This window comes from Rhinopithecus roxellana, chromosome 12 (genome assembly GCF_007565055.1).
Source record: "Rhinopithecus roxellana isolate Shanxi Qingling chromosome 12, ASM756505v1, whole genome shotgun sequence".
Taxonomy (NCBI): domain Eukaryota; kingdom Metazoa; phylum Chordata; class Mammalia; order Primates; family Cercopithecidae; genus Rhinopithecus; species Rhinopithecus roxellana.
This window is the reverse complement of record NC_044560.1, coordinates 16,166,884-16,187,530: the sequence shown is the minus strand read 5'-3', so window position 1 is coordinate 16,187,530 and position 20,647 is coordinate 16,166,884. Positions and strand designations below refer to the sequence as shown.

General features: G+C 55.6%; 1 protein-coding gene across 2 annotated transcripts in view; it reads left to right on the top strand.

Moving 5' to 3' along the window:
* SLC9A1 (solute carrier family 9 member A1) overlaps positions 1–19,644 on the top strand; it is a 58,437-nt gene extending 38,793 nt beyond the window's left edge. For both annotated transcript variants that reach the window (XM_010380389.2, XM_030942953.1), the window contains 11 exons: positions 2,840–3,300; positions 7,508–7,758; positions 9,125–9,342; positions 12,404–12,606; positions 15,166–15,255; positions 15,707–15,777; positions 15,891–16,064; positions 16,318–16,432; positions 16,622–16,723; positions 17,175–17,247; positions 17,805–19,644. In XM_010380389.2, coding sequence (XP_010378691.1) covers positions 2,840–3,300; positions 7,508–7,758; positions 9,125–9,342; positions 12,404–12,606; positions 15,166–15,255; positions 15,707–15,777; positions 15,891–16,064; positions 16,318–16,432; positions 16,622–16,723; positions 17,175–17,247; positions 17,805–18,142 — 2,096 coding nt within the window. In that variant the 3' untranslated portion in view covers positions 18,143–19,644. The remainder of the gene's footprint in view (positions 1–2,839; positions 3,301–7,507; positions 7,759–9,124; positions 9,343–12,403; positions 12,607–15,165; positions 15,256–15,706; positions 15,778–15,890; positions 16,065–16,317; positions 16,433–16,621; positions 16,724–17,174; positions 17,248–17,804) is intronic.
* The last annotated feature ends 1,003 nt before the right edge of the window (positions 19,645–20,647 follow it).

The window sequence follows — 20,647 nt, the reverse complement described above, 5'->3', positions numbered from 1 at the left end:
TGATCTCAGTGGGTGCCAGGAAGAGAGACAGGAACCTGGGAGATGACTGCAGATTGAAGGCTGTGAGAGAGGGAGGCACCAGAAGATTCCTGCCCTAACCTGGGCAGACAGGTGGTGGTCAGGGAATACTTCCTGGAGGAGGAGGCAGGCAGAGGATATGATGTCAGCCACATACAGTGGGGGTAAAGGTAGAGGAATGATTTCTAGAGAGGAACTAGACTAGGCGAAGGTTGGCAGACAAAAGAGGATGTGGCTCATATGGGGCAATTGCAAGGAATTTGGCAAGGCTGAAACCTAAGAGTTGACAGTGGGGAGAATGGGACATGAGGCAAGACCAGATGACAGAGGCAGTGCTGAAAACGTGGGCTTTATCCTCTACAGCAAGAGAGACTTGGGCCCAATATGACTAGCCCTTCCCAGTGGACCAGCCAGCTACACACTGGATGTTGACTGGTGGACAGTACAAAGACTGGGGTACTTTTCAGCAAAAGAGGTGATTTTGGAATTATTTTCGCTTTTATTGATGTGGAAAGTAGATGAACAAAAAGTGACTTTTGGTCATGTCTATTTTGAAATCAGGAGAATGCACATGGTGCCTTCGAGGTCCTCTTGGCCTAGGATGGCGATGTCTTTTTTTCCCAATGTGTTTTGAGTGTGCCAGGGTGCTTGGCACTGTGCCAGGATTCTGGGCCTGGATACTGTTCAGTGTGTGAACTTTTTTTTTTTTTCTTTTTCTTTTTCTTTTTTTTGAGATGGAGTCTTGCTCTGTTGCCCAGGCTGGAGTGCAATGGCGCAATCTCAGCTCACTGTAACTTCCACCTCCCAGGTTCAAGCAATTCTCCTGTCTCAGCCTCCCGAGTAGCTGGGACTACAGGCGCCCACCACTATGCCTGGCCAATTTTTATATTTTTAGTAGAGACAGTGTTTCACCATATTGGTCAGACTCGTCTTGAACTCTTGACCTCAGGTGATCCACCCACCTTGGCCTCCCAAAGTGCTGGGATTCCAGGCGTGAGCCACTGTGCCCAGCCAGCAGTGTGAACTTTGACTTGTCACTGTACTAGCACTGCCCAGATTCCTACCTGAGAGTAGGAAGGGCTTTGGGCATGGAGAGGGAAGTTCCTCCTCTGTCCCAAGGATCTCAAGAGTAAGTAATGAGAGCAGAGGCCTGGCCAGGCATGCAGGTGATCGGAAATCTTGGGTGATGTCCCAGCCCTGTGTATTTTCAAGTCAGCCGGTATTTGTTGAGCACCTCTAGTGTCCTAGCCCTGGGTGTATAATGATAAGCAGTTACGGGATCTGCCTGCACAGAGCTTGCAAGATAGGGAAGGGGAGAAGAAAGAGCTTTGCTTTTGTTTGTTTGTTTGTTTGTTTATTTATTTTGAGGCTGGGGTCAAGTGATCCTCCTGCCACAGCCCTCCTGACTAGTTGGGACTACAGGTGCACACCATGCCCAGCTATTTTTTTTTTTTTAAGTGGAGATGAGGTCTCCTATGTTGTATAAGCTGGTGTCAAATTATTGACCTCAAGTGATCCTCCCACCCCAGCCTCCTAAAGTGCTGGGATTACAGACATGAGCCACCATGCCAGGCCAGAGAGAACTTTCCTCTTGAGCAAAGGGTCATGACTATGACTATGACTCTTGACTATGCCACCCCTAGGAGCATGGTACCCAACATACAACTAGATGCTCAGGGTTTTCCACCTACTTTCCCACCCCAAAACAAAACAAACAACAGAAACCACTCACAGGAGCTCAGGGTTCTCTGGTCATACCTGGTATTGAGAGAGGCCCTCTCATGGGGATTTTTGCTACTTCTCAGCTCCGGGTTTGGAGCCTCAAGGTGGAATACAGCAGAGCGGCCTGCTGCTGGCCAGGACATGGCCTGGGGAGATGGCTGGTGGGTCTCAGGCAGAAGGGTGTGTGAGGAGGCCTTGATGGAAGGGAAGGATAGGCGAACTTGAATTACAGAACTGTGCAGTTTGATGGGAACTGGGGCATCAGACCTGGGTTCTATCTGGTTCTGCTCCCCATTTGCTGTGTGACTTTGGGCAAGTCCCTTCCCTTTTCTGAGCCTTAGTTGCCCCATCTTTAAAGTGGGTGGCATTGAGCTAGAAGTGGGATGGCAAATAGATTTTATCTCACCTGCCAAACCTGCTTGCCATTGGCATCCTTGAGCCATGTCTCAAGCAGCTGCCTGGACTCAGCTGGAAAGCCTACTCTTTTGCAGGTTTGCAGACCCCAGGCCTTATTATCCCCAAGTTCCTTCCCACGCTGGTATTCTTAGATTCTTCTGTGCTTTCTTCTGTCTCCTATGCCACTCCCCACCAGCTGGTTGTCTGCCTTCTGCTTAAACAGCTCGGTGATAGGGAACTGCCATCTTCCCTCAGACAGAATTGTTAGATTGTTATTCCTCAGGTTGAGCTCAGATCTGCCTCCCTGAACTAGTGCCTGGAATAATGCCCTGGGTTCAGGCGCAGGTGATGCCCGTAGGTACTTGGCACGTCAGTAATCAATTTAGAATTTCTGCCTTCTGGAGGCATATAAAACTGCTACTTCATAACATTTTATGACAGCGACAGAGATAGCATGTATGTATCCTTTGAAAAAATTGCTTTAAAAACACTGTCACGTGGTTTATGATGGCAAACCTGTGAAGCTAGCATTGACCCTTCCAGGCGAGGAAGCAGCGGCTCAGAGAGTTAACAGAGCAGCCCTCTGAGACCCAGCCTGTGCACTTCTGGCCAGCTGCGCTCCTCATCCCCAGCCCGTCCCCAGCCTTCTGTTCTCCCGGCTCCTCCGAAAGCCCATGGCCTCCCATTCTCTCGCCCTCCGCAGGTTTCCATGTGATCCCCACTATCTCAAGCATCGTCCCGGAGAGCTGCCTGCTGATCGTGGTGGGGCTGCTGGTGGGGGGCCTGATCAAGGGTGTAGGCGAGACACCCCCCTTCCTGCAGTCCGACGTCTTCTTCCTCTTCCTGCTGCCGCCCATCATCCTGGACGCGGGCTACTTCCTGCCGCTGCGGCAGTTCACAGAAAACCTGGGCACCATCCTGATCTTTGCCGTGGTGGGCACACTGTGGAACGCCTTCTTCCTGGGGGGACTCATGTACGCCGTGTGCCTGGTGGGCGGTGAGCAGATCAACAACATCGGCCTCCTGGACAACCTGCTCTTCGGCAGCATCATCTCGGCCGTGGACCCCGTGGCGGTTCTGGCTGTCTTTGAGGAAATTCACATCAATGAGCTGCTGCACATCCTTGTCTTTGGGGAGTCCTTGCTCAATGACGCCGTCACTGTGGTGAGGAGGCCAGGGGCCATGCCCATGTCCAAACGGTACAAACCCGAATCCAGGCCCAGCAGTGAATCTCTCATCCGCCCTTTAATAACAGTAATAAAAACAGCTGGGGACTGGGCGCGGTGGCTCATGCCTGTAATCCCAGCACTTCGGGAGGCCGAGGTGGGTGGATCACGAGGTCAGGAGATCGAGACCATCCTGGCTACCACGGTGAAACCCCATCTCTACTAAAAATACAAAAAATTAGCTGGGCGTGGCGGCAGGCGCCTGTAGTCCCAGCTACTCGGGAGGCTGAGGAAGGAGAATGGTGTGAACCCAGGAGGCGGAGCTTGCAGTGAGCTGAGATCACGCCACTGCACTCCAGCCTGGGCGACAGAGCAAGACTCTCAAAAAAAAAAACAAAACAGCTAAGGCCCATTTCCCCTTCCTGAGTGCCAGGCACCATGCTGAGTCCTTTGGCATGGATTGTCTCATTTAAGTCCTCGTGGCTGCCTTAGGAGGTGCTTATTATTCTCATTTTCCAGGGGAGGACACAGTCCCAAAGAAGTTAAATAACCTGCTGGAGTATGAACCAGTTTGTGATTGAACCAGGTCTGTCTGACTCCAGGGCCTAACTCTTAGTTTTGCTAGGTTATATGCTCCCTCCTTGACTTGACTTGCTTTTTGTTTTTTAAGAGACAGGGTTTTGCCCTGTCTCCTAGGCTGGTGAAATGGTATGGTCATAACTCACTGCAGCCTCAAACACCTGGGCCTGAGATCCTCCTGCCTCAGCCTTCCGAGTGGCTGGGACTACAGGCATGCACCACCACACCTGGCTAATTTTTTTAATTTTTTGTAGAGATGGGGTTTGACCATGTTGCCCAGGCTGGTCTTGAACTCTTGGCCTCAAACAATCCTCCTGCCTCAGCCTCCCAAAGCGCTGAGATTACAGACCTGAACCAACAAGCCTGGCCCATCACTTGCATTGATGTGATCTTGGGCAAATTACTTTTACTCTCTGTGCCTGTTCCCTCTTCACAGACCATGTCATCTGTGAGGGGTCTTTCAGCTCTCATGTTGGCTATCTCTTAAGTTAGAATTTGGTTTGTGCACAGTTTTGGGGGAGAGATTATGGAAAGGGACCTTGTCTCCAAAACATCTAGAAGGTGATAAGTAAAATAAGTTGGCCACTTGCTTGCTGTGCGACCTTAAGCAAATGCTATACCTCTGTGGCCCTCACCTTTTTTTTTTTTTTCTGAGACGGAATCTTGCTGTCTCCCAGACAGGAGTGCAGTGTTGCAATCTCGGCTCACTGCAGCCTCCGCCTCCCAGGTTCAAGCAGTTCTCCTTCCTCAGCCTCCCAAGTAGCTGGGATTATAGGCGTGTGTCACCATGCCCAGCTAATTTTTGTGTTTTTAGTAGAGACCGGGTTTCGCTATGTTGGCCAGGCTGATCTTGAACTCTTGACCTCAGGTGATCCACCCACCTCAGCCTCCCAAAGTGCTGGGATTACAGGCATGAGCCACCATGCCCAGCCGGCCTCACCTTTGATAGCTGCAAAGTGGCAGACGATTAGTGCTTTCCTTCCACCCCCTCCTGAGCTGTCCCCCTCAGAGCAGCTGCACTCACAGGAAAGCTCAAGGGCACATGTGCATGTCCAGGCCATTACTCCCTTCTCTGCAGCCCCAACCCTCAGGAAGCAGCACCTCAGAGTAGAGACAGACTGTGGTGTTCGGCTGCTGGCAGCCTCAGCTTCCTGTTCCTACCTGGCCTCCTCATGAGGCTGGGTAGAGCAGCAGCCTGGCCTGAGCAGGCAGGCCTCCGTCCTGGCTTCCTCTAGCAGAGTTACCACTTGAGCCTCAGTTTCCCCATCTGTGACATAGGGATTGCAGTACTCAGCCTGTCATCCTCCCAGGCTTCTTACAGGGTTACTTACGTTAGTGAGTCATACTCACTAATGTCTGTGAAGCCAGTGGGTGCCAAAGATAAAGCCCTCTCCAGTGGGATCTGGGTGTTGGGGTTCAGGTGAGCACTGCTATGGAGCTTGGGGCATGGTTGCATCAAGCAGGTAACAGACCCAGCCACTTGTGGACCCACGGTCATGTCTCCCAAAGGCAGTGGCAGCGGTGGTAGTGATTGCTGGTGTTCACTGGGTGCTTCCTGTCTGAATGTGTATTGCCTCATTTTTATTTATTTGTTTAGAGACAGAGTCTCCTTCTGTCACACATACAATGTCACCTAGGAGTGCAGTGGCACAATCATAGCTCACTGCAGCCTCAAACTCCTCAAATGATCCTCCCCTCTTAGCCTCCCGAGTAGCTGGGACTGCAGGTGCTGGCCATCACACCCAGCTAATGTATTTATTTGTTTATTTATTTTGTAGATCTGGGGTCTCATTATATTGCCTGGGCTGGTCTCAAACTCCCGAGCACAAGCGATGCTCCCTCCTTGGCCTCCCAGAGTGCTGAGATTACAGGCGTGAGCCATTGTGCCTGGCCTGTGTTGCCTCATTTAATCTATACAGTAACTCCATGAGGTTGACACAGTTATATCCCAGTTTTTTGAGATGAGGAAACTGAGGGACAGAGAGGTTACATTAGCCTGATATATGATATAGCTGAGGTTCAAATCCGTAGTCTGAGTCCAAAGCCCAAGTGCTTACCCCTGTGTTACTCTGCTTCTCTGTAGTTCCAGGGATAATAGCACCAGGCCAGAAAGGAGGACTTTCCCCTCTGTGCCCACTCCATGGGCCCATGTGGTAGACCATGAGGACCCATGAATCCCCTCAGGCCAGGAATGAGTTTAGGTAGCCCACGGCTGAGCATGCCCCTGCTAAGAGGCTGTCTGCTGCTGGAGCCCTGCCCTATCCCCCAGACGGCGGGGGCCAAGCAGCACCAGGTCTGGCCAGTGCTCTGCATCTCCCCTTCCTGCCTGGCCCAAGCCAGGTCTTTCTGGAGCTCTGGGCACAGGTGTGAGTGCCCCATTTCCCAGAGAGTAAAGCCGGAAGCTGACCCTGAGCTGCCTGGTCTCAGGTCTGTGCCCTAGACAGGTCACTCCTCACAGTCCATTCCTCCTGCTCCAGGTCCTGGAGGCTTTGGAGGGTTCCCTGTCATGGATCCTCAAGTCCTCCCCTCCCTTCCTCCAGGCCTGGAAAGTCCCTGCTGCTTCCTGACAGAGCTGTCTAGGACAGCCTTGAGCCAGGCAGCTCAGGGACCCAGCAACAGGCGGGGCAGACCCTCAAAGCCGAGCCTGCTAAGGAGGCCTCAGCCATGGCTGTCAGGGAACAAGTTGTGGGCCCAGTTCTGCTCCTGGGCTGGGGGCCCCCTGGCATGTTGTTTTACCACTGTGAGCCTCAGTTTAGCAAAGGAGCATCCTTGACCCACCTGCCTCACATGGTTGTTGAGTGTCGACTTGGATAAAGACCATCAAAGGGCTTTACAGTATATGAAGTGCCACTTAAACGTCTGATGGTAGGGTTGCAGTGACCATCTGTTTCCCAGTCCAGGAGACAGGGGCGCCTTAGCCTCTAATTCCATAGCATCTGAACTTGGCTGTTCACTGCAACCCCTGGGGGGCTTGTTACATAGAGATTTCTTGGCCCTATCCCAGAGAGTTCAAGTCCAGTATGGCCTGAACATGTGTATTTTCAGAAAGCTCCAGAGGTTAAGAAATCACGTTCTAGTTCATTGTGTGAATGTCCCTTTTTTGTGCTGAAGGAGGGGCTGAAACCCAGTGATGGGTATGACATACCCAAGGTCAGGCAGTGAGAGGCAGACTTGATAGCACCAGGTGTGGCTAACACTGCATCAGGTAAGGCTCTGAGCACTTGATTCGCTGATTTAGTCCTCACAGCAGTCCTAAAAGTTGGCATTATTATCCTCATTTTATAGGCGGGGAAAACTGAAACACAGGAAGATGAATTTGCTTCCTTTACACAGCTCAGGAGAGGCAGAGCCAGGATTCCAGTCCAGGCAGTTTGGCTTCAGGGTCTTCACAGAGCTCCCCAGGGTCCACCCTTCACCAGTGTGGCACGTGGCCGGCCCAGAGCAAGCCCCTCAGCCCCAGACTGAGGTTTTGAGCACCTCCTTGGCACTGGGGTTTATCTGCTACCGTGTGGCCTCTTCTTGTGGCCATGGTTAACGGAGGGGACAGGATCACCCTGGGTGGACCCCAGGGAGCCGTGGGGCCAGGGCCCTCTCCTCTCACCCACCAGCCTACACACCCTCCCCAGGTCCTGTATCACCTCTTTGAGGAGTTTGCCAACTATGAGCACGTGGGCATCGTGGACATCTTCCTCGGCTTCCTGAGCTTCTTCGTGGTGGCCCTAGGCGGGGTGTTTGTGGGCGTGGTCTACGGGGTCATCGCAGCCTTCACCTCCCGATTTACCTCGCACATCCGGGTCATCGAGCCGCTCTTCGTCTTCCTCTACAGCTACATGGCCTACTTGTCAGCCGAGCTCTTCCACCTGTCAGGCATCATGGCGTGAGTCTGCGTGCAGCAGGCAGTGGGCTTGGCAGGATGGGGGTGGGGGCTGCCAGCTTGGATTCCCCAGGCTCGTAGGGTCACGGAGCTCCCAGGGCCCAGCCTTGAGCTCCAAGGATGAGACATGAGCTCCAGGCTCCAGACGTGCTTGGTAGCCATTTAAATGGCCAAGGGCATCAGTGGCTTCCTAGAAGAGGGGCACTTCTGCTAGGCACCCTGGGGTCCAGGAATCTGGAGACAGCATTTCAGGCCATGAGCAGATGAGGCAAGAGTGACCTGCATGAGGGCAAGCCCAGAGTATATGAGAGCAGAGCGTTGGAAGCCACTAAGCTTCACGTTGAGGAAAAGCCGCAGCCCCTGCTACTTCATTCGTCTCAAAGGGAGTCCCCTTAGCAGCCCCAGTAGGAGGCTCACCAGGCCTGAGTCGTGGCGGTCCTGAGGCCCCCACCAGGTCTGGAAATGGGGAGAATGGGATGTGGAGAGGCAGTGAGGGGCGAACGTGTTCCAGTGCCGAGGCAAGGCAGAACTGGGGTTCAGGACCCCTGGCTCCCAGGAGCAGAGCCCGGGTGTGAGCGCTGGGCTGGGAGGACTCCGAACTCCAAGCAGCTGCTTGGAACAAAGCTCCCTGTGGAGACCCCTGTGCAGTGGCAGATGCCAGCCTTGAGGGGAAGAAACCCAGGAGACCGTGGGCCTGTGTCATTGACTCCTGTTGAGTCAAGCGGCAGCATGGCCTTGGGGCAAAGGTACAGGCTTTGGAGTTGGACACAGTGTGGTTTGTGTGTCTTGCCTTTGCTGCCTGCAGGCAGCGTGGCGGGACAGGTGACTATTTCTCTTAGAGTCAGATTTCTCTTTTTTTTTTTCTTTTTGAGATGGGATCTCACTCTGTCACCCAGACTGGAGTGCAGTGGCACAATCTCAGCTCACTGCAGCCTCCACCTTCTGGGTTCAAGAGATTCTCCCACCTCAGCCTCGCAATTAGGTGGGATTACAGGTGCCCACCACCGTGCCTGGCTAATTTTTGTATTTTTAGAAAAGACTGGGTTTCACCATGTTGGCCAGGCTGGTCTCAAATTCCTGGCCTCAAGTGAGCTGCCTGTCTCCATCTCCCAAAGTGCTGGGATTACAGGCGTGAGCCACCGTGCCCAGCCAAGATCACTCATTTTAAAAATGGAGGAATAGACCTGTGTCTGTAGGGTTGATGTGAGGATGAGTGGCAACAGGGTGTAAAGCACACAGCGGGCCCCTGGCCCATAGAGGAGCTCAGAACACAGGCACCTTGGTCGTGGCCCCATTGCCCCTGGCAGTGGAGGGGCTCAGGCAGGTACAGCTCGACGTGGAGCCCTGACCCCGCTCTTTCCTGCCCCAGGCTTATAGCCTCAGGAGTGGTGATGCGCCCCTATGTGGAGGCCAACATCTCCCACAAGTCCCACACCACCATCAAATACTTCCTGAAGATGTGGAGCAGCGTCAGTGAGACCCTCATCTTCATCTTCCTTGGTGTCTCCACGGTGGCCGGCTCCCACCACTGGAACTGGACCTTCGTCATCAGCACCCTGCTCTTCTGCCTCATCGCCCGCGTGCTGGGTGAGGGCCAGGGCTCGGGCGGGGGGGTGTGTGGTGTATATGGGAGGTGGTGGGCAGTGGTGCTGTGTGCGTGGGGTGTGTAGTACACTATGTGGAAGGGTCAGGCTGTGTGGTGCAGTATGGATTGTGTGGAGGGGCTGGGCTATGTTGTGTGTGTATGCGTATTGCGTGTGTGGTGTGTGTAGTGCATTGTCGGGGGGCTGGATGTGTGTGTGGTGTGTATGTAGTGTGTGGGGGTTTGGGGGTGTGTGTGTGTGTAGTGTGTTGTGTGAAGGGTCTTTGTATATGTGTGTGTGCTGTATGGAGGGGTTAGGCTGTGGTGCAGTGTGTGTGTATAGTGTGTTGTGCAGAAGAGCTTTGTGTGTGTGTTGTGTGTGTGTAGGGGCTGGGTATGTGTGTAGGGGTTGTGTGTGTTTGTAGGGGCTGGGTGTGTGTAGGGGTTGTGTGTGTGTGGAGGAGCTTTGTGTGTATAGTGTGTTGTGTGGAGGGGCTTTGTGTGTGTGGAGGGGCTGGGGTGCATTTGGAGGGTTGGCAGTGTGTGTATGTCTGGAGGGGCTGGGTGTGTGTGTGTGTGGAGGGGCTGGGTGTGTAGGAACTGGGAGTGTGTGTAGGGGCTGGGTGTGTGTGGAGGAGCTGTGTGTAGGGGCTGGATGTGTGTGTGTATAGGGGCTGGAACTGTGTGTGTAGGGGTTGGGTGTGTGTGTGGAGGGGCTGGGTGTGTGCGGAGGGGCTGGGTGTGTGTGTGGGTATGTGGAGATGCTTTCTGTGGGGAGGAGGGACTACGTGTGTCTGGAGGGGCTGGGGGTGTGTGTAGAGGGGCTGGGGGGTGTCTGGAGGGTCTGGGTGCGGAGGGGCTGGGTGTGTGTGTGCATGTATGTGTGTGTGTGTGGAGGGGCTGGGGTGTGTGTCTGGAGGGGCTGGGTGTGTATGGAAGGGCTGGGGGTGTGTGTGGATGGGCTGGGTATGTGTGTGTGGAGGGGCTGTGTGTGTGCATGTGTGTGTGTGTAGGGGTTAGGTGTGTGTGTGTGGATGGAGCTGGATGTGTGTGGAGGGGCTGGGTGTGTGTGTGGAGGGGCTGGCTGCGTGTGTAGGGGCTGGGTGTGTGTGGAGGGGCTGGGTGTGTGTGTGGAGGGGCTGGGTGTGTGTGTGAAGGAGTTGGGTGTGTGTGGGTGTGTGTGTGGAGGGGCTGGGTGTGTGTGTAGGGGCTGGGTGTGTGTGGAGGGGCTGGGTGTGTGTGTGAAGGAGTTGGGTGTGTGTGGGTGTGTGTGTGGAGGGGCTGGGTGTGTGTGTAGGGGCTGGGTGTGTGTGGAGGGGCTGGGTGTATGTGTGGAGGGGCTGGGTGTGTGTGGAGGGGCTGGGTGTGTGTGTGGAGGGGCTGGGTGTGTGTGTAGGGGCTGGGTGTGTGTGTGAAGGAGTTGGGTGTGTGTGGGTGTGTGGAGGGGCTGGGTGTGTATGTATGTGGAGGGGCTGTGTGTGTGTTGGGGGAGGTGCTTTGTGTCGGGAGGAGCTGGATGTGTCTGTGGAGGGGCTGGGGGGTGTGTTGAGGGGCTGTGTGTAGGGGCTGGGTGTGTTTGTGGAGTGGCTGGGTGTGTGTGTAGGCACTGGGTGTGTGAGTGTAGGGGCTGGTGTGTGTGGAGCGGCTGGGTGTGTGTGGAGGGACTGGGTGTGTGCGTGTGGAGGGCCTGGGTGTGTGTGTGTATGGGGCTAGATGTGTGTGTAGGGGCTGGTGTGTGTGTGTGGAGCAGCTGGGTGTGTGTGTAGGGGCTGGTGTGTGTGTGTGGAGGGGCTGGGTGTGGGGGGTGGCTGTGTGTGTGGAGGGGCTGGATATGCGTGTATGTATGTGTGTGGAGGGGCTGGGGGTGTGTGTGTGTATGGAGGGGCTGGGTGTGTGTGGGAGGGGCTGGGTGTATGTGTGTGCAGGGACTGGGTGTGTGGGGTGGGTGTGTGTATAGGGGCTGGGTGTGTGTGTATGTGTGTGTGGAGGGGCTGGGTGTGTGTGGGGAGTGTGTGGAGGGGCTGGATGTGTGTGTATGTGTGTGTGTGGAGGGGCTGGGTGTGTGTGTGTGTGGAGAGGCTGGGGGTGTATGTGTGATGCAGTTTGTGGTGGAGGCTTCCTGATTGGCTCCTGCCTGCTCCCAGCACAGCTAGACAGGAGGGGCTTCCCGTTTCCATGATGGGCCCTTGAGCTGGGAGAAGCCTGTGTCACAGCAAGGCTGTGGTCTCTGGAGACAGAGTCAACTGTGTCAAAGTGAGGGGGCCCTGAGACTCTGAGCCTGTGGCTGTCCTGACAAGGGGCCTGAGGCCCACAGAACCCAGGTCTGTGACTCTGAGCTGAGTGCTCTCTGCACTGTCTCAAGCACAGGTGACGTGAGCACGTGCTGAACCATGTGCAGAACCACATGCAGTCCTCCAAACCTATGCAGCAGGCCGGGGTACACGTGGGGACCGGGCCCCAGGTGCATGGGTTCCACTCAGATGTGCCCCACATACCTCACCCCAGTGCCTCCGTCGCCTCCTCCTGGATCTCTCATTTTCTCTCTGAGGGTTAGGTCTGTGCCCCACGCCTGGTGCGACCTCACATTTATTTGGTGCACTTTTGAAATCCCCTTTGTTCCTGAGCCTCATCCTCCAGGGATTCTGGTTCTGTGGGTGGAGGTTGGGCCCAGCCCTCTGCATTTTTTATGCTTTATTATGGAAAATTTCAAGTACTTAGAAAAGTAGAGAGAATAGGATCATGACCCCCCCACATACCCGTCACATGTAACGAGTATTGACCAGGGACCCATCTTGTTTGACCTTTTCTCCCTCTTCCTGCCCCCACCCTCCAGCCACGGGAGGCCTCCATGATGTCTCTAAAGCACATCCAGGTTGGGGAAGCCCCTTAAGGACCCACCCAGCTCTTGAATTGAGGGGTTCAGGGCACTCTGGGCTGAGGGACCCAGGAATTGAGTGAGCGGGGTGGGCGAGACTTCCTGGATACGCAGAGAAATCACTGATGCAGAAGCTAGGAGGGACTGGGGACAGCGACCTGACCCTCATCCCCCCATCCCCTCCCCTGCAGGCGTGCTGGGCTTGACCTGGTTCATCAACAAGTTCCGCATCGTGAAGCTGACCCCCAAGGACCAGTTCATCATCGCCTATGGGGGCCTGCGAGGGGCCATCGCCTTCTCTCTGGGCTACCTCCTGGACAAGAAGCACTTCCCTATGTGTGACCTGTTCCTCACTGCCATCATCACTGTCATCTTCTTCACCGTCTTTGTGCAGGTGCTGGGCCAGGGCAGAGAAGGCCTTGGGGACCCTGATGCCGTGCCCGTGGAAAGAGAGGAAAGCGTGTGATTTGAAATGCGATTCTAGTCCCAGCTCCACCACTAACTTGCTGAGTGACCTTGGGCAAGCCACTCCCCCTTTCTGGGCCTCAGTTTCTTCAGTCATAAAATGAGAATTGTGATGAGTCATTGCAGAGTGACTGATCAGAATGTAAAGGAACCAGAATGCTGCCCAACTTAATTTGGAACTCATAGAGCATTAAGAGAAGTGGGTACTGGCTGGGCGTGGTGGCTCACGCCTGTTAATCCCAGCACTTTGAGAAGTTGAGGGGGTGGATCACCTGAGGTCAGGAGTTTGAGACCAGCCTGACCAACATGGTGAAACCCTGCCTCTACTAAAAATACAAAATTAGCTGGGCGTGGTGACACATGCCTGTAATCCCAGCTACTTGAGAGGCTGAGGCAGGAGAATCACTTGAACCCGGGAGGCGGAGGTTGCAGTGAGCTGAGATCGCGCCACTGCACTCCAGCCTGGGCAAGAGTGAAATTCCATCTCAAAAAAAAGAGAAGTGGGTACAGTCAACAGTTCCAAGATCTCTCTTTGCTACCAACTCATTGTAGAGCTTTAGGCAAGAGATTTCATATCTTAGGGTCTCAGTTTCTGCATCTGTAAAATGGGAGTAATATCACAGCATCGGGAACTGGAAAGGGCTCTGAGACAGGCAGCAGGAAGCCTGGAGTCAGCCCTAGTTCTGTGTTGGTGTCCCTTTGACCCTAAGAAAGACCCCCTGCTTCTCTGGCTCAGTTCCCATCTATAAAGTAAGGGAACTGGGTGAGATGATTCCCGAGAATCCTTCTAGCCTGCTGGTCAGTGATTTGTGTGCATTTAAATGGCCCAGGCTTAGCTGAGAGCCACTTTCCTGCCTAAGGTCCCCAAGGAAGCCCAGCCTGTGATGGTGCAAATTGCTCTTCCTTACCTGACTTTGTCTTACCTTGGGCAAATGAGAAACACTCTGTCTGAGCCTCCATTTCTTTACCATCCCTTCTGTCTTTTCTGGGCACTGATCCTCAAAAAGCCCTAGATGGGATACATCTTTGTGTTCTCTCGAGAGAAAAAGATAGGGGAAACCTGGGGCTGGGCTTATTTTCTGTCCTTTAAAGGGAGAGGGGACCCTGGTGCAGTGGCTCATGCCTATAATCCCGGTACTTTGGGAGGCTTAGGCAGGAGGATCCTTTGAGCCCAGGAGTTCAAGAGCAGCCTAGGCAACATGGCAAGACCTTGTCTCTACAAAAAAATAAAAAAAAATTGGCGGGTGTGGTGGTGCATGCCTGTAGTCCCATCTACTTGGGAAGCTGAGGTAGGAGGGGATAGCTTGAGCGGAGGAGGTTAAGGAAGCTGTTAGCTGTGATTGCGCTACTGCACTCCTCCATCCTGTGTAACAGAGTGAGACTCTGTCTCGAGTTAAGAAAAAGGAGAGAGGCTGGGCACGGTGGCTCGTACCTGTAATCCCAGCAATTTGGTAGGCTGAGGCAGGCGGATTGCCTGAGGTCAAGAGTTTGAGACCAGCCTGGCCAACATGGTGAAACCCTGTCTCTACTAAAAATACAAAAAGTAGCTGGCTGTGGTGGTGGGTGCCTGTAATCCCAGCTACTCAGAGGCTGAGGCAGGAAAATTGCTTGAACCCGGGAGGCGGAGATTGCAGTGAGCCAAGATCATGCCACTGCACTTCAGCCTGGGCAACAGAGCACGACTCCATCTCAAAAAAAAAAAAAAAGAAAAGAAAAGAAAAAGGAGAGGAGGCGGCTGCTACTTTTGTCCTCTTGCATTGCTTCCATCTTCAAAAATATTTTTTTCACCTTGATTTTGCAAGTTGGTTGTGCTAATGATTTTCCAAGCCCATTTTCATTGAAGGCAGCATTGGGGAGGGGGCCTCCCTTCAGAGCCAGCCTGCCTGGGTTTGAACCATGGCTTTACTGCTTCTGTGGAATCTTAGAAAGCTGCTTAACCTCTCTGAGCTTCAGTTTCTGCATCTGTTAAATAGGGACAATGGAAGGACCTGCCTTTTAGTGTTGTGGGTATTGGAGAGCTGATGCTAAAACACTTCCAAGCACATGTGTTGGTCACATGGCAAGTGTGCAGTTCCATCCACTGCTGCTGTTATTACTTGGTCCTTCTCGCAGTCCTGGTAGGGAGGCAGTGCAGAGGTGGTTTTCCCTGTGTGTGGGGCCTGACTTCCTTGGGGTTGTAGAGCGAGTCTGCAGTGCTGTCTACATCTGAACCCAGGCTGTCTGCTGCCTGGCCCAGGCCAGATGACCAGCATGGGCGTCATTTGCCAGTTAAACCTCTGACCGTGTCTCCAGGAAGAAGCAGGCCTTAAGGACCTGTCTTTAGATAAGTGCCGGGAAGTGGGAGAGTTCTCACACCCTTGGGTCCTGGGAGAGGGCAGAGCAGAGAGGGCATCCTAGCCTTGGGGGTCTAGGGTGGGCGTAGGGAGGCTCCGTGGCCTCCCTGCTTGGGTAGCAGAACTAGAGTGCCTGACATCTGCCTGCTTCCCAGGGCATGACCATTCGGCCCCTGGTAGACCTGTTGGCTGTGAAGAAAAAGCAAGAGACGAAGCGCTCCATCAACGAGGAGATCCACACACAGGTACTGGAGTGCGGGCTGGGTCCTTGGTTGCAGGAGGAACAGGGAAATGGGGAGCAGCTGGGCCTCATGTCCCTGCCCCGCATCAGCCCCTCCTCCCTGTGCTGGTGCCCGGGGTCTCCCTCTGCCCCAGGAGCCATAGGAAGGTGTGGTGTGAGCAGCTGGGAGCCTGAGGAGGGGGAATCATGCCATCTCTGCCTCCATTTGAGACCTATCCTAGGCATGGATCCCAGGTGGAATTAGAGAAGGGGGCTCAGACAGACACAGGCGAGGGTTCAAGATACCCAGAGTCGGGCCACTGGGTTTGATGAGTGGAGTGTGGGCGCCACCTGCTGGCTGCTCTTGGAACTACAGGGCTGGGCGCAGCAAGGCCGCAGCTGCAGGAGGGAGCGGGGCTAGTCAGAGGGGAAGGTGCCCCACAGCGAGGCTTGACCTGGCCCTGGGCCCCTTTCAGTTCCTGGACCACCTTCTGACAGGCATCGAGGACATCTGTGGCCACTACGGTCACCACCACTGGAAGGACAAGTAGGTGGCAGGCCTGGTGGGCAGGCCGGGAGGGGCAGGCAAGGGTCTCCTGGGCCTGGGCATCTCCCCACTCCTGGGAGCTGGCTCCATCCATCTCCCTCCTCTCCTACCAGGCTCAACCGGTTTAATAAGAAATACGTGAAGAAGTGTCTGATAGCCGGCGAGCGCTCCAAGGAGCCCCAACTCATCGCCTTCTACCACAAGATGGAGATGAAGCAGGCCATCGAGCTGGTGGAGAGTGGGGGCATGGGCAAGATCCCCTCCGCCGTCTCCACCGTCTCCATGCAGTGAGTGCTGGGGCAACCAGGCAGCTTCTGCTCCCACACACCGGCCCCTCCAGCGCAGTTGGAGGCAGCCACCTGAGGGCAGGGCTCTCTGTTGTCCTGTTGGGGCGGACAAGAGGGCTGTGGGCTCACACTAAGGACCTGAGGCTTTGGTGCCCACCTGGGTCATCCCTAGGGTGACTTCCTTCTGGCCAAACCTGGGAGGCTCTAGGGTCCCAAGAATCTTGGGGACCTAACCTATGCCCTGTTGTCCCAGGAACATCCACCCCAAGTCCCTGCCTTCCGAGCGCATCCTGCCGGCACTGTCCAAGGACAAGGAGGAGGAGATCCGCAAAATCCTGAGGAACAACTTGCAGAAGACCAGGCAGCGGGTGAGGGCCTGCTCCCCAGCCCGACCCCCGGGGTACAGGAGCCCTGCAGCCCCTCTCCACGGCAGCCCTGCCCTGCCCGTGCCCCTCGGCACCCACCCCAGGGCTGGCCTGGCCTCCAGAACTGCCCCCACCCCTCCATGACCAGAGCCTTCCGGCGCCTGCACTGCCCTGACGCTGTGCCTCCCACAGCTGCGGTCCTACAACAGACACACGCTGGTGGCGGACCCCTACGAGGAAGCCTGGAACCAGATGCTGCTCCGGAGGCAGAAGGCCCGGCAGCTGGAGCAGAAGGTAGCCTCTGCCTTTCTCTGGGAACCTGTATCCCACCCCACTCACCCAAGCTCCGCCACAGCTTCTGCAGAAATGTACCCATTCTAGGAACAGGGTTTGGTTTTCGAGGGGCTTGTTGGCCGTGTAAGGGCATGGAGAGCCATAAAGAGTTCTAAGCAAGGGATTGGCATGGGGGTGTGGGGTGTGGCCTGGGTTAGGGCAGTGGCAGGGCACAGAGGAATGGGTGGATTTAAGGCTGGGCAGTGTAGGTGTGTTCAGGGAGGCTGTGACAGGAGCCTGGGTTGAGCCCTCAGGAGCTCCTGAAGGACCAGTACGGCTGCCCACACAGGCACAGGGACGGGGGCCGAGCGCCCCGCATACACGGAAGGTGGGGTGGCACTGGCCGGGTTCTGTCCTGAGGGGCTCCCTCTGCCCAGCTGCCTGTGCTCACCCCGTCTGTCCTCTCTGTCAGATCAACAACTACCTGACAGTGCCAGCCCACAAGCTGGACTCACCCACCATGTCTCGGGCCCGCATCGGCTCAGGTAAGGGCCTGCTGAGGGGCCTCAGGACTGGGTGCTCCGAGGCGCCACCTCCTGAGGATGGGGCTCCACAGGAACAGGCCCCAGCCACTGGGAGGACAGGCCTGGCCCTCGCTGACCTCAGGGGCCCCTTCCAAGCCATGAACTGCTTCTACGTCAGGGGCCATCCCTAGGGACAGAGATGTTCCGGATGAGGACTGTGCGGGGAGCTGGGAGAGCCATGGTGCCTGGCAGGAAAGCAGGGTATCTGCCCCTTCGAGACCCCTAACGCGTGTGGGGGACATGAGGGCAAGGCCCCAGGGTAGACTGATGCCAGGAGGAGCCCCAGGTCTTGGCCTGTGGAGGGACACCTCTGGGAGCCCCTGTCAGAGGAGAGCGCCACGGTCTGAGGAAGGGAAGCTGTGGGGTGGAGGGTCTCAGAGGCCGGCTTCTGAGGCCTGTTGGGACAAGGACAGCTGTGCTCATGAGAAGACCTGCAGGAAGCGCTGACGCAGCCGAGTGGCACATGCTGGGCTGGGCTCCAGAGCGGAACCCAGCTTGTGTCTTGCTTTTGGTCCCAGACCCACTGGCCTATGAGCCGAAGGAGGACCTGCCTGTCATCACCATCGACCCGGCCTCCCCGCAGTCACCCGAGTCTGTGGACCTGGTGAACGAGGAGCTGAAGGGCAAGGTCTTGGGGTTGAGCCGGGATCCTGCGAAGGTGGTCGAGGAGGACGAGGAGGACGATGGGGGTATCATGATGCGGAGCAAGGAGCCTTCGACCCCAGGAACCGACGATGTCTTCACCCCCGCACCCAGTGACAGCCCCAGCTCCCAGAGGATACAGCGCTGCCTCAGTGACCCAGGCCCGCACCCTGAGCCTGGGGAGGGAGAGCCGTTCATCCCTAAGGGGCAGTAGCGCCAGGGCCAGCAGGCAGCGCCCGTCCCCTCACAGACTCTCCCACCAGAGCAGGGACTGCTGGGGGCTCCCCTTGCCCTTCCTGACGCGGATTGGCCCTGCCCCTCCCCCTACCGCATGGCAGCTGGGCCCACAGCCCCCATCCCAGCACAGCTCCCCACCACCGCCTCCTGGGAAGCATCCGCCCCACCAGAGCTGCCTCCCCAGTCCATTTGGCAGAACTGCTGGGGCTGGTGAGGCCGGCTCTGCCTCTCCCTAGATCCAGGCTTCTCCCGGACCTGGACTAGGGCCTCGGAGGCTCCTCCCTCTGCCTCATCCTTCTCCTCATTCAGACCAATCTTAGTTTCTAACCAAAGAGTCTCTGGCTCAGCTGTGGTCCCCCCCGGGAAGGGAGGGAGCTGAGGCCTCCCTCGAGCAGGCCCTGCTTTATTAGGGGACATGCCAGGGGTACCAGGCACATGGCTGGGGGAGGGACTGCTGACCCACCAAGGTCTCACACTCCTGCCAGCTCTGTCACCCTGGCTACCACCCCAACCTGTCCTTACTCAGAGCTGCGGGCTGAGGGCATCTCTGAGCGTCTCTGCCTGGAGCAGGGGTGGTTTCTAGGTTGACAGTGATGTGACTCAGAGCTTTCCGAACTGTGCTCCCATGGGGACCACTGGGCCCCTCAGGGGATGCTGCTGGGGGAAGGACTGGCCGTGGCTCCAGAATGTGCTGCCTTTTTAAGTTTCGTTTGTTCACACTTCTATATATGATTGTTTGCACAGAGGGCACTCCTGTTTTTTAAAACATTTTGAAAACCCCTGGCTGAACAGTGCTCTGCCTCTAACTCCCTCCTCACACTCCAGGAATTACCCTTGTTCATTTGTGCCTGTCTGTCCAACCACCTCCCCCATGTTTCTCTGCCTGCTGGGCTCTTAACTATTGCCCGAAGACTGTGACATCAGAAGTAACTCCCACTCCTAATCAAGAGTCTCTCCAGCCTCACAGATGCTGGCCTCTTGGCACCTGCCTAGCTCTTGGGCCTGACCTCCAGTCCTGCTGGCCTGCTCTTACTTCCCCCACCCTGGGTTTGGCCCCTGGAACCTTTCCCTCGTGTGTACCACACCCTGCCTGCCGTGGAGCCCATTGTGGAGGCGGTCGGGGGTGGGGGGAGAAGGCCTCCCCCGAGGATCTCCTGTCCCCCGGGGCTGGTGGGTTGGGCAGAATCCTGGGCCCCCAGAGACCTTTGCTCACACACACTCCTTCCCCGTCCCTGGGGCACTCCCCCAGGATTGTGCAATAGTCAGAGTGTCCCTCTTTGCAGGGGACTGGGCCATGGGTCCTCGGCCCATCTGTCCATCCTCCTCTCCATGCAAGTGCTGTTTGGGCAGGAGTCACCATGCACGGGTGACGTCAACAACCATGTACCAAGCCACCGCAGCTGCTGCCACTCTGCCGCCTGTACAGAAGAAACTGAATCTTTTTCATATTCTAATAAATCAATGTGAGTTTTTAATAGAGTCAAGGGCTGCTTCCTGGGGACGAGGGTCTTTAGGAGGAAGAGTGGCCTGGGGGCTTGAAGTACTTAGTTCAAAGGCTGGCACAGAAACACTTCATGGCTGTCAGCTGCTGGGATGGTTGTTCCCACATGCCAGGCACTGAGATACTGCAATGAGCTAAGCAGGACATGCCCTGCCCCGTGGGGGAGAGCGGCACTAACCAGTGCCCAGTGTTTGTGCAAGAGGTGAATAAGAGGCAGAGGAGAGGGAGGGGACGGCGAGGAGGACCCTCCTGAGTCCCAAATGAGTGATATCCCAGGAGGAGAAGAAGAAGGAGATATCCTGAAGAAGGAGCTGAAGCCTCCTGGTGGAAAAGGACCCAGAAAGTTCCCAAACATTGTAACTTGGAGCTGTGCCCACGAACACTGGGACCTGAGAAAAGGCCAGGTGGCTGGGTCAGAGTGACAGGGGAGGCAAGGACGGGGCCTCATGTTCCACGGTTAAGATTTTGCTCTTAACCGTGGGAAGACCAAAAGGGCAGTGGGAAGTCACTGGAGCCCTCAAGTTCTCACCTGTAAAGTGGGGACAGTGATCCCTGCATGAGAGAAGCTCAGGTGTGTGCAGACAGAGCATCCCTAATCAGAAAACCCAACACAATGCCATGAACGAAGAACGCACATCTGATCTCATGACACAGGTTGCAGTCAAAACTTTGCTTCATGCGCAAAATTATTTAAAATATATAAAATTGGGCCGGGCACGATGGCTCGTGCCTGTAATCCCAGCACTTTGGGAGGCCAAACTGGGTGGATCACCTGAGGTCGGGAGTTCGAGACCAGCCTGGCCAACATGGCAAAACCCCATCTCTACTAAAAATACAAAAATTAGCTGGGCATGGTGGTGTATTCCTGTAATCCCAGCTACTCGGGAGGCTGAGGCAGGAGAATCACTTGAACCCAGGAGGCGGAGTTTCCAGTGAGCTGAGATCGAACCATTGCACTCTAACCTGGCAACAGAGCAAGAC